Genomic DNA, 12,836 nt, shown 5'->3' with positions numbered 1-12,836 from the left:
CGAGCCAGGCACTCCAGGAAAAAGAACATGCAGCCCTCTGATGGTCAGCTGTATGAAGATTTTATATTGGCTTCTAGGCTTAGAAATGGTTACCTTTATATAAAGTCTGCACAACATAATTCTGCAGAGGAAGGTGGCATTTTTGGCCCTGTTCCAGTGCACCTGATGAAACTGGAAGCTGGTTTTAAATATAGATAGTACTTGCTTCACTTGTATGTTCACAGTTGCCAAAAGCTGTCATCTTTTTTTTTAAATTTCCTCATTCCTGAAACCTCCAAACCTGGTTGACTTGTCAGAGTGCATTTCACACATTCCTGGCAGCAGGGCTATAGGCTACGCCTAGTACGATCACAGCTGGAGGGACAGAAAGCAGTGGTGTGCTCATTCTCAGCCCTTGCTTCACATTGGGATCATTGCAGAACTGGGTATCGGTGGGGCACAAAAGACCTGGAAGGCTGCAGTATGAGCTGCATAGGGCTGGAAAGATTCTCTGGGACGGTAGAACAAAAGGCAGTACATTAAGGTAAGCAAGCTTTAATGCCTTCAGTCTCTTCCAATAAATGCTGTTATATATATATATATATACAGAAAAGGCTGGCAACCTTTTTGCAAAAGATGAGAGCTACTTCTGAGTAACAAAAAACATCCCGACCTACTTTCCCCCTACCCCAGCATGTTAGCAAATCTTGTTCTGCCCTAGGAATGGAACATAGACTATGAAGAACACCAGAATTTAAGCTATAAATTGTACAGAGAAAAATCCCTGGAAGGAAAACCCAGAGTAGATCTTTTTTTGGGTTTTCTAGGGCAGTGGTTCTTAACAAGTGTATATGTACCAACAGTGGGATGCAGAAGTAGTCTAAGTCCAATGCAGGGTTTTCATACCAATTATCAAGAATTCATTCTCAGTCCCACACTTGCCCACCTGCAAGTGTGACACGCTGTACCCTGTCAACCCTACCTGCCCCAGATTATCCATCTCTGTGTGTCTGGTGTGCTAGGAATAACCTTGGGCACCCGGTGTTTTCTCCTAATCCCTCATTCCCCTGCCTACCATCAAATGTCTTTGATGTGATGCTTGACCCTCCCTGCCAGGGATTATCTGTTGTGCTTCTGCAATTACTTACTGTAAATTATAAATATAAGAATGCCCATAAACATATAAAGATGCCCTGACCTGGATTACCCAGACTAGCCCAATCTCATCAGATCTTGGAAACTAAACAAGGTTAGCCCTGTTTAATACTTGGATGGGAGACCACCAAGGAAGTCCAGGGTCACTATGTAGAAGCAGGCAATGGCAAACCACCTCTGAATGTGTGTTGCCTCAAAAACCTTATGGAGTTGACGTTAATTGGCTGGCTTGATGGCAAAAATAAACATATACACGAGCTTCTTGGAAAAACTGAGCTTTTGAAATTTCTAGCATGGTGGGGCCAAGGTTCTTTGATAGAGTGATTGGTGGGAAGTGAGATAGAAAAAGTTGACAGCCACTGTTCTAGGGGACATACCAGCTACTTGCAGCAGCTAGTGAGCAACCTGTTGAAGACATCATAAATGAAGTTCAAGCAGAGTTAATCTAAAAACTGTATGCTTTAAGGGAAAGGCTGTAGTTCAGTGACAGGCCATACATTTTGCATGATCATGCCCTGGGCCCAGACCCTAAGCATCTCCAGGCAAATGATCACACATATGAGTCGTTTGAAAAGACCCTGAGACTTTGGAGAGCTTCTCCTAGTCAAGAGATGAGGCTGGTTTAGATGGATCAGAGGTCTGCTGTGATACTGGGCAGTATTCTGTGTGAACAGTTGGAGATGATGGGGACATTTCAAGGCACCTCATCAAATCCAGGGCTTTTACTGTCATCTGTGTCTCTGATAGTACATGGGTAGCCGACTCCAATAATGAAAGCAGCTAAGCCACACCACCCACTGAGAAGGTAAGGGTTTCTACATACTAAAGGGATTTCCAAGGCAGTGTTCCCCCTAAGCTGAGTTAGTGTGTCTTAGCTCAGGAAGGATGGCTTCAGAGCAAACTAATTTATGCAGTAGCCAAATTGCTTGCTCATAACTTTAATGCCAGTAGCTCACAAAGTAGAATTTTTGCCCACAAGACTCCACAGCTTGGAGCATCGTTCCAAGGTATGCAGAAAATACAACTTTGTAAATTAGTCTCTAAAAAAGAACACCAATCAATAAAATGTATGAAGATGGCTGCTCCTAGGAGGCACAGGCTGTTGAGAGCGGTTGAGAATTAGTGATATGAGAAATTGTCTTGCTTAAACCTAGGAGAGCTTACAGAATCTTGGAAGGAGGAGAGTTGGTCAGTGAATCTTTAAAATTTTCTTACAAATACACACACGCATACAGGCAGCAAAACTAGGGAGTGCTTGGTGGGTTGGTGTATGTGAATACTGGGCAACATTCAGTATGGTGGCTCATACATGCATCCTCCTGTTATCTGGTCGTTTTCTTGCCGGCATAAAGCAGATAAACTTTTAAAATAAAATTGGACATACCTGAAGGAGAACCTGTTACTAAATGAACTCTGCTCTTGAAGATCTGCTGATAAAATCCCGCTTTTGAGTAGAGGCCAGGTTCTTATCCACCAACAGCATGGACCTTTATGAATAGCTGCCCCAATGTTGGGGGACACTTCCACCATGCTTGTCCCTGATAATTGCCAGTTACCTTTGCTTGGCTTTTTACTGTTGAGTAGCGTGCACTGATGAGATGTAGGCAATTTTATTGCTGTTTTGTGTGTTTGTGCATGTGCACACACCGCTACCTTTGTTTTGTCTTTTATGATGCTTTTATGTTTTAAATTCTTAGTATGTTGCACACTGCTATGAAATCAGAACTATGTAGCAATATGCAAATACTGTAAATATTAATCAAAGCTCATCTACATGCTCTCTTTTCTTCTCTGCTTGTGAATTGCTCCATGTTCTTAGAAGAGTCACCCACCTCTCTTTGCCCTGTCATTTCCCTGTCCATTTCTTTATGGTCCACTTCCTCAGTCAAGCCCGGTCTAGCTTTTTGAAAACTCTTTTATCAGCCATTCCTTTTTAGATGTTTAGACTTTGTCAGGCTAAGAACCCATGAAAAATCACACATCTGAGGAGGAGGAAACAATTTGGAAATTTGTTTCCCCACACACTCCAAATGTCTCCTCTAGCCAGGGCCTGTGCAACCATTAGGCCAAACTAGGTGACTGCCTAGAGCGTAGACATCAGCGGAGCACAGAACTGATGGCAAGGTTGGGGGTGGGGCTACCTGGCGAGGTTGGTGCGTGTCTGTGACGCAGGAGGTGAGAGCACTTCTCCTTCCCCGCTGGCAGGGACAGGAGAACGGCTCCAGGATGGTGGAGAGTGCCAGCGCCTGCGAGCCCACAGGTCCCACTCTCCCCCAGGCACCCTAGAAGAAGATCTCCCCTCCCCTCCTCTCCCCCGTCTATCTCCCCCCATCTCTCTCTGTCCCTCTCATCCCCCCGTTCCTTTCTCTCTGTGTGTCTCTTGCTCTCTCTTCCCCCATCTCTCTCTCTCTCTCTCTGTCTTTTTCTCTCTTTCCCCCCTCTCTGTCTCTCTCTCTTGCTGTCTTTCTCTCTCTTCCCCCCCTCTCTGTCTCTCTCTTTTGCTGTCTTTCTCTTTCTCTTCACTGTCTCTCTCTGTCTCTCTTTCCCCTCCCCCTCTCTCTTCCCCCTATCTGTCCCTGTCCCCCCATCTCTCTCTCTCTGTCTTTCTCCGTCCCTCTTTTAACTGTCAAAAGGAGATGGGAAAGACCTCTGCCTGAGATCTGCTGCCAGTCAGAATGGAAAATAGTGAGTTTGATGGACCAATTGCCTGATTCAGTAGAAGGCAGCTTCACGTATTCAAGGGCAGCATGCCTAGGAAAGTGCGCGCAAAATGAGATTCTGATGTGCCTGAAATGGAAACATTAAAGAGACTTAAATTTCAACATCACAATTAACGGGATTTTTCAAAATGCTTTGTGATTTGTGTTTTCCTGTTTGAGAGAGAAAATCAGAGATTGTATTACTTGTTCTCACAATTTTTTATAAAAAAAATTAGCAATTTTGAATTTTGTGTTTTTCATTCTTCCTAAAATGCATTTATGTTTGAAAATTGGTGGGCACACGGGGGGGGAGGCGCTAGAAGGTAGCCTCGCCTAGTGTGCAAAAAACCCTCTAGCCTCCGGAAGGGTTGTCAGTTCTGGCTTGGGGAATAACTGGAGATTTGGGGGCAGGGCCTGGGGAAGGCAGAGTTTTGGGAGGAGAAGGAGTTCAGGGTTGTGATGCCACAGAATCTGCCCCCCAAAGTTGCCATCTCCTCCCGGGGGACTGATCTCTGTAGCCTGAAAATCTGTTCTGATTCTGGGAGAACACCTGGCCTCACCTGGGGTTTGGCAGCCCACCCTCTCAGATTCCTAAGCTATCAATGGATGGTTTGAGCATGTTGACCTCCTCCCATTTGTTCCTTTAGCAGGATCTCAACTGTTGTCAACATTCTGTGCTTCTGGAGCGTAATCAGTCCCCGTCAAACTGTATTTTTTCCTTCAGTCTGCAGTCATGTTGTTCTGTACATCTGAAGTATTCCTGAGAATCTAGAGATTTTTCTGTAAGTGGCTTGATTTGTTGCTTCTGCCATCTGCACAGGGCCAGATGCTTATTAGATACGAGTGCCACTGTTTTAGTACCTTTTATTATTGTTTCCCCCCCCTGACTTTAGCTCCCAGGTGTTAAATGTTTGCTGTTCTTTAGTGCAGCTCTTTTCACTCCTGCTGTAATGTTTTTGTTTGGGTTTTTTTTACTTGTTTTGTTTTTAATTTAGCTGACTGAATTTTTTAAATTAATATTTACTTTTGTTAGTTGTTCTAGATATTTGCTAGAATAGTAAGGTGGGGTATAAAAATCTTGGGGGAAAACACATTTTAGACTTGCAGTAATGTATCCGGTATATCATGTAAGATAAGAATAAGATTCAGTTTCCCCATTTTAAACCAACACCCCAATCTGTTTCTGTTACACTGTTTTTATATTTTTAGGTGCAGGTAAATGTTCCCAGAATGGAAGAAAAGAAAGACTCTTCAAAACTGAGCAAAAACAAACAGCCAGTAAAAACAGAATGGGGGGCCCAGTATGTGGTATTCACTTACTTCCAAGGAGACATTAACAGTGTGGTAGATGAACATTTCTCGAGAGCTTTGAGTGCTACCAAAAACCCACAGGATTTGAGCAGGAAGAACAAGAGTGAGGATGTGATACTCAAAAATGGTGAGCCTCTTTTTCTTCATCAGGTGCAGTTGCCATGTTACATTCTGCAGTGACTCTGGAATCATTAACACCATGGACTAGTTGTTTCTGCAGAGACAATGGTAATCTGGCACAGCAGAAGTTGCTGGCAACATAAGGAACTGGACTTAATCTGAGATGTGAGACTTCAGCACTTTCTTCAGTGGTGTTGCTAAGCCTGGGGTGGTGTGAAGTAATAGCCAGCAGTACGCTTCTGGGTTTGTGCTGAGTGCATCTTGCATACTATAGTGTAAGCACACCGTCTAGCAATCCGGGTATGGGGGAAGAGAGCAGAGGGGTATGTGAGGAGTGCTTTGGTCCCTACAAACTTTTGTTGCATTTCTATGCCCCAGGAGCAATTCTGCAAAGTATTCCCGTAACTTGCAAATGTCATTTTGTGGAAGAATGATCTTAGGATTGTCAGGTCCTTGCTTAGAAACAGTGCTGGTGTCCAAAACCCAATGAGGCAGCAGTTGCTGCTCTCTTCACCCCCTTTCTTCCACAGATCCTCTCTGCCCTCAGTTGATAAAGAGCAAAATTAGAATTCTGCCAGTAGAGGAAGTTATATGTTAGGACAAAAGGTATTGAATAAGAATAATGGTTTCATCGGTTGGCTTCTGTGTTTGAGAGTCAGTATGGTGTACTGGCTGGACGAGGGTGGGGAGGCCCATGTTCAAGGCCCCTGCTTCCTAGGTGACCTTGGTTTAGTTGTTCTCTTGTTACCCACAGACCCAAGGTTATACATGTAACTTGACCCAGACCTGGGTTTCAGAATCTCAAAGCCTAGGTATACATGGATAATAGTTGGAATGGTATTTGTCAGGGAAAGAAAGACTTCATTGACTGCATAGTGGGCAGAGAAAAGACAAGAAAGGCCATTTCAGGTGCAAGCAGTAGTAAAAATACTTGATCAATGTAAACAAAACAATTTCTACTGTTAACAGTAATTACATTATGTGTAATATGTATGTGCCACCGGTGGCTAGTCAAAGGTGAACCCACCCAGGGTGTTCATGTTTCCAAAGGGGAAGAGAAGGACAATTTGGGGGGAGGAAGAGGAGAGAGAGAGAGGGAGAGGTCCTTTCTACATTTGCCTGCCACTCCAGATTTTCTCAGTGTTCGGGTCAAGGCAACATAAGTCCACAGCAAAACAGCATCCAAATAACCCAGGGCAACAGCAGGCTGAAACCGGGCTGGCCACTGAAGGGAAGTAATGCAATGCAGAATCTGGAAAAACCCTGGATTAAAAAAGGTTGAATTCAATTTTAGTGCAGAATTGCTTGGAGGACACCGTGGTGAACATAGACTAAAAGGAGAGTGCTGGGTCCAATGCTTTTTAACCTGTTCATTAATGATTTGGAATTGGAAGTAAGCAGGGAAGTGGCTAAATCTGCGGATGACACTAAATTGTTCAGGGTGGCTAGAACCAGGGAGGATTGTGAGGCACTCCAAAGGGATCTGTCAAGGATGGGCGAGTGGGTGTCAACGTGACAAATGGGGCTCAGTGTGGCCAAGTGCAAAGTGATGCACACTGGGGCCAAAAATCCTAACTATAAATATACATTGATGGGGTTTGAACTGGCGGAAACTGACCGAGAGAGAGATCTTGGAGTTGTAGTAGATAAATCACTGAAAATGTGCAGACAGTGTGCGACTGCAATAAAAAAGGCCAACACTATGCTGGAGATTATTAGGAAGGGAATTGAAAATAAATCAGCCAGTATAATAATACCCCTGTATAAATCAATGGTGTGACCTCATTTGGAATACTGTGTGCAATTCTGGTCACCACACCTCAGAAGGGATATTATAACATTGGCAAATGTGCAGAAAAGGGCAACTAGAATGATAAAAGGGTTGGAACACTTTCCGTTTGAAGAAAGGTTAAAGCGCCTGGGGCTCTTTGGAGAAGAGACGTTTGGAGAAACGATGACTGAGGGGTGACATGATTGAGGTTTACAAAATTATGCATGGGATAGAGCGGGTAGAGAAAGAAGTACTTTTCTCCCTTTCTCACAATACAAGATATTGTGAGCATTCAATGAAATTGCTGAGCAGTTGGGTTAGAAGGGATAAAAGGAAGTACTTCTTCACATGGAATTCACTGCCTTAGGAGGTGGTGGCAGGTACAAGCATGGATGGCTTCAAGAGATAAACATATGGAACAGAGGTCCATCAGTGGATATTAACCACAAGGTATAGATAGGAACTCTTTAGTCAGGGGCAAGTGATGCTCTGTATTCATGGTGCTTGGGGGGGGGACAGTGGGAGGACTTCTAGTGTCCTGGCCCCATTGGTGGATCTCCTGATGGCACCTGGTATTTTTGGCCACTGTGTGACAGAATGTTGGCCTGGATGGGCCATTGGCCTGATCCAACATTGGCGTCTCTTATGTTCTTAAGTTCTTAAAGGGCCAGAGAGAGTCCTTATAGCCAGCAGGGTTTTGCCACCCGAGGGAAGCAAATGAACAGATAGGACAGGGATGGCATGGAATAATCTGTGGCATTTGGACAAAGTGGGGATAGGCCCAGGATAGGGGCAGCAACAAGGTTGGAGGGGGAGGATAAGACCAGTGTAGTAATAAGACAAGCCCAGGGACAGAGGGGCTTCCTGCATTTTTACAGGGCCCCACTGCATCATTCTGGGGTGGCATTCTATCAACGCACTTCCTGCATTCTTGGTTTTTTAAATCTAAGATGGAGCCTGTCTGGGTCTTGGACTCATGGTCCTGGGCTCAGGGGGGCTCATCAGATATCACACTCAGAGTAGCTTGTTCATGGAGTTATTGTGGCAGTAAAATGAGTGAGGGGAGGGGAGACAGAGAGAATATGGATAAAGGGACTGATTGGAGGACGCATAATGCTGCACCCTTGCTGAAGCCAAGCACATCTGGTTTGGTCTGTGCTTGGATGGAATACCTCTGGCAAACCACCTATGTAAGCCACCTTGAGTTTTGTGGTTGAAGAAAGGCAGGATGTAAACATAACAAAATGAACAAACAGAAGCCCATTGGGAGCCTCTGTCACTTCTAATGGCGTACATTCATCAGAACCTGTATCTTTTTTTAATCAGACAGCCACGTGACTCCTCATCAGTGGAATTTCTCACCTCCCTGGGCTAAACCGTACCAAACGTCCCCTCCTTTAAACCTCTCCAGCTCTGACCTACACGCTGCAGCTCCTGTAGCTACAGACCCCTTCCAGTCCTCCATTCTACAAGGCGTTCCTGCCCCCGGTCCAGATCTATGGCATTTGCCTTCAGTGAACCATCCCAATTTGACTGCTCCTTCGGAATACCCTTCCTCTGTGCCTGACCTGCATATGGCACATGGATCCACGTCAGATGGGAAATATGGTTCTCTGCTAGGTCTTTTGCAACAGGAAAGGTGTCCTCCATCTGTACAAGAGTCTGCGGATTCCAGCACGGCTTGTCTTTCTGGCTCTGCAAGGTTACAAAACATGAACCACAGTTTAACTTCTGGGGGAGGTAAGTAAATATTGACTTGCTTCTGCTCACTCATTGCTTTACATATTCCCACCAACCCTCCCTCCTTTTCCTGGAAGGATGAATAAATTATTTTTAAAGCGGATATACTGGTTTAGAACTGCCTGGAAATTAATCTTTAGGATGGAAGAGGATTGTGAGATTGTTTAGGTGGGTAAGGATTCCCTAAAACTGGGGAATTCCTTGGTCTCTGTGACTGGAAAGATATGTTTTGAAAAGGTGTGGGTAAATGCCTCATGAAATTTCAGAAGCCACAGGACTTGCTCAGAAGATTTTTAATGGTCGAAGAATGGGGGTTCATTACCCTGGACAAGATCTACAGTTTGTTGGGTGAATAATTACAACAGCGCAATTTCTAACTATGTGTGGATCCAGTCCCGGGCATTGAACCCTATGCAAAAATCTGGAGGTGAACGATTTTAATTACAGAATATCCAACTACATGTGGATCTTATCCTGTTTAGCTTCTGGCTTCCTCATGCTTAGCTGCATTTTGCAGACTAGTAAAAATTACAAAAAAAGGTTTACATAGAGTAATGTGCTTATTTTACAAAATGTGAACAAGGCTGCAGAGTTGAGGTTGGATCTTGTCTACATTCTGCACATGGAAGCTCTCCTGCTGTATCCTAAAATGCCCTTGAAATGCTTCTGGGGTGTGTGTGGAGGATCCCACCCCCCTTAAGAGCAGCATAAGTGTGTGTGAGGAAGTTGGAGGGTTTCTACAGAAGGGAGGCAATCAGCAAAATTCTCCCATGGGATCCAACCCTTGGCTTTTTCTGGCTGCAGAATTCAGGTTACCTTGGTGCAGAATATCCTTCAGTTTAACTCTGTCCATTGCCTAGTCACAATATTCACAAAAACTGGAATGATTGGGAGGAGCCTGTAGCTTTCTAGCAAGCATTTCTTTGGAGGGGGCAGAACTCCATAGGAGAGGGCATTCATTTATGTGCAAAAAGTCCTGTGTTCATCCCTTGGTACCTCAACTTAAAGGCCAAGTGCTGGGAGAGACCTTTCATTGCTTGAAACCCTGGAGAATTGCTGCCACTCAGAGCAGACGGCATTGTGTTAGGTTCCTATTTTTCTGCCTCCATAATATTAATCTCCATATTATTTATAAAATGCTGCTTATAGCCAGAATCACACCTCTTCATTGTCACAACCTTCTTACCTCTTGTTGGCCCCCATCCAGCAAAAACGAGGCTAGACAATGGGCTGTGTTCATTAAGGCATATTTACACAATGGGTTTCACTATGGCTTACGCCCTCAACTGACATCCGAACAAAGTAGAAATGAGGAGTGGGGACAGGATTGCATGTGCCTGCAGGTCATTCCCTGGCCCCCCACACATTGATTGGAACTTGGAGACAGTGAGACTACACTTGCGCTTTGAATGAACCGCCTGGATGTTGCAAAAAAATGGGGAGGTGCGGTGGCTCAAGTGGTTAAGACGCTGAACTGCAGGCTGTGGAAGGTCAGTAGTTCAGCAGTGCAAGACCCGAGTGCCGCAAGAAAGGGTGAGCTCTAGTTCCAGCTCCTGCCAACCTAGCAGTTCGAAAGCAAGAAATTGCAAGTAGATAAATAGGTACCACTTCGGTGGGAAGGTAACAGTGTTCCGTGCGCCTTGGTGTTTAGTCATGCCGGCCACATGACCATGGAAACGTCTTCGGACAGCGCTGGCTCTTCGGCTTGGAAATGGAGCTGAGCACCACAACCCTAGAGTCGGATTCAACTGGCTTTCGAGCAAGGGAACCTTTACCTTTACTTTATAGATGACACATTGACTGCATCCATGTGGGGGCACAAGAATTGGGAAAACACTGGGGGTGCCATGAGTTTTGTTCAGAATGAGCATGACATCATGTCAATGTTCCCCTTTAATTCAGTGCATGGAGATATCCCAGTGTGGAAGCAGCCACAGGTGGCAAGGTCCATCAGACATGAATGTGTTACTCTCTTCCCTCTCCAGTCCATACGTTTATTTTGATCGTTTATCCAGGGCTTTAGGGCTGAGCTGCAGACTGGAAGGTCTGTAGTTCAGCAGTTCGAGATCCTAGTGCTGTGCGACAGTGTGAGCTCCCATCTCTGGCCCCAACTCCTGCCAACCTAGCAGTTCGAAAGCAAGAAATTACAAGTAGATAAATAGGTACCGCTTCGGTGGGAAGGTAACAGCGTTCCGTGCGCCTTGGCGTTTAGTCATGCCGGCCACATGACCATGGAAACATCTTCGGACAGCACTGTCTCTTCGGCTTGGAAACAGAGATGAGCACTGTCCCCTAGAGTCAGATTTGACTGGCTTTCAAGCAAAAGAAACCTTTACCTTTTTACCAGGTCTTTAACCCATGGCTAGTTTTAGATGGATTGAGGTTCTCAGCTTCAGTTTATGAAAGGTTTTATTCTTGTACTGATTTTGTGCCTGATAGAAACTTTCCCTTTAAACTCGTAGCAGGAATGTAGGAGGATATTCCTGAGTGCCTTGGACTGGGAATCTTTTGTGGATTGCTGAGAGATGTTTTGAGCAACCTGCCCATTTTGCAAAGTGTTAATTATGGCCTGTTTATAGTAACTGAAGGCACTACAGTTTCTTTTCTTTCTCTGAGTTTGGCTCAGAGCATTAGGAATCAAAGGGAACCTTCTTTCTCTCCAAAGTGGTCCTTGGCCCATGGAAATACTGTGAGATCCTGTCTCCTTTATGAAACAGGGATATTGCAACTGTGCTCTTTCGCACAATAACATCATCTTATAGGAACCTAAAATGTTTCTTATGTTTTTTTTAAATTTTAGACATGTGTTTTGTCTGTAAATCACATATAGAATTACATGTGATACTTGTTTTTCATCTTTTTGGGCTTTGTTTTCATGCACATGTGTTAGATGCAAAATAGAACATTATAGTACAACCATGTTAAGCAACCATTTGACCTGGTCTCTTGTGGTCAGGAAGCATTGCCTCCAGGCAATCAGGAAAGGAAGCTTTTGTAAACATTTCATTCAGCTTGTCATTGTGCCACAACAAATGGATAAAGCAGGTATACGTGGCCACACATCTCCCCAAATCTAAAGGCTGCAGTGACTTTTTCTCAACTCCTATCCCTAACATTATTAATTCCATCCCTGGTACCTTTCATGTCTTCCAGGTATTCAGACTAGTGATGGGAGAAGAGATGTATACTTTTAGAAAATGGACATGTTTGCCTATTAAATCTTCCCTGTGGATGTTAAAAACAAACCTGTGATTAAGAGAAGCTGAAGAACATCCGTGAGTTCACGTCCCTCTCAGTCACCCACTAGTTACACAAATGCACGTGTGTTTGAAGTGTATACACAATCTTTGAAATTCTCACATAGCACACACTTTCTTGTCTTCCTTGTGGTTGTTTTCTTGTGCATTGCCTTATGTGTGGAAACTCTCCATCTGGAAGTAGCACATTTCCTAATATGAATGCGAGGGGACAAAGGCCTGCCTTCCCTGTAGCTGGGGACAGAGGAGGTGGGGGCCTGCATCCGAGGAGCCCTGATGGCTGGGATTGACAAATCTGCACCTTAGGGCTGGTCGGGCCATTGCCTGTGGGATCCAGTGTCAGATTTTCTGATCTTGAACATGCTGCTGTAGGAGTGGAACTTCTAATTTCCTTAAGAATATTCTCAGTTCACCTGGTTATGAAATCCTTGTTGTTGTCCCCCCCCCCCAGGAGTCTGGTGCTAAATTATGTATAAAAGAAAATAGAAACATTGGCAAGGTATTTGCAAGATCTTCTCTGGAGGCAAGCAGGGTAACTGGAAGGAATCAGAAAACAGGCGCATGTCGGTAACACCAACTAATTTGCATAAGAATTTGGATTTTCTGGTTTCAGGAACTGAAGCTGGTTTTGTTGTTGTTGTTGTTCTGGGTTTTTTTTAGTACCACCATCAAGACTGCACATTTCTGCCTTGCTAGGAGCTAATAAGAGATTATTCCTTGGTTGTTCCACATCAACAGCCAGCATGAGCAGAAAATAGGACTTCTTGGAGGTCCCCCTCAAGGGAAAAACACTCGCCTCTTTGG

The 12,836-nt window shown here is 44.5% G+C and overlaps 1 protein-coding gene across 2 annotated transcripts; it reads left to right on the top strand.

Annotated features, from left to right (window-relative positions):
• Positions 1–402: 402 nt before the first annotated feature.
• On the top strand, positions 403–12,476 carry VGLL1 (vestigial like family member 1). 2 transcript variants are annotated; one of them, XM_015424035.1, is made up of 4 exons: positions 403–523; positions 5,043–5,271; positions 8,362–8,775; positions 11,929–12,476. In XM_015424035.1, exons 2-4 carry the CDS (start codon positions 5,064–5,066, stop codon positions 11,967–11,969), a joined length of 663 nt encoding a protein of 220 aa, XP_015279521.1. In that variant the 5' UTR covers positions 403–523; positions 5,043–5,063; the 3' UTR covers positions 11,970–12,476. The 2 variants fall into 2 exon arrangements, with proteins under 2 accessions (XP_015279521.1, XP_015279522.1); XM_015424036.1 differs by lacking the exon at positions 403–523 and adding an exon at positions 4,546–4,615.
• The last annotated feature ends 360 nt before the right edge of the window (positions 12,477–12,836 follow it).

The sequence above is a fragment of the Gekko japonicus genome, unplaced genomic scaffold (assembly GCF_001447785.1).
Source record: "Gekko japonicus isolate JY-2015 unplaced genomic scaffold, Gekko_japonicus_V1.1 scaffold575, whole genome shotgun sequence".
Taxonomy (NCBI): Eukaryota; Metazoa; Chordata; class Lepidosauria; order Squamata; family Gekkonidae; genus Gekko; species Gekko japonicus.
The sequence above is the reverse complement of the archived record's forward strand: the minus strand, read 5'-3'. Positions and strand labels throughout refer to the sequence as shown.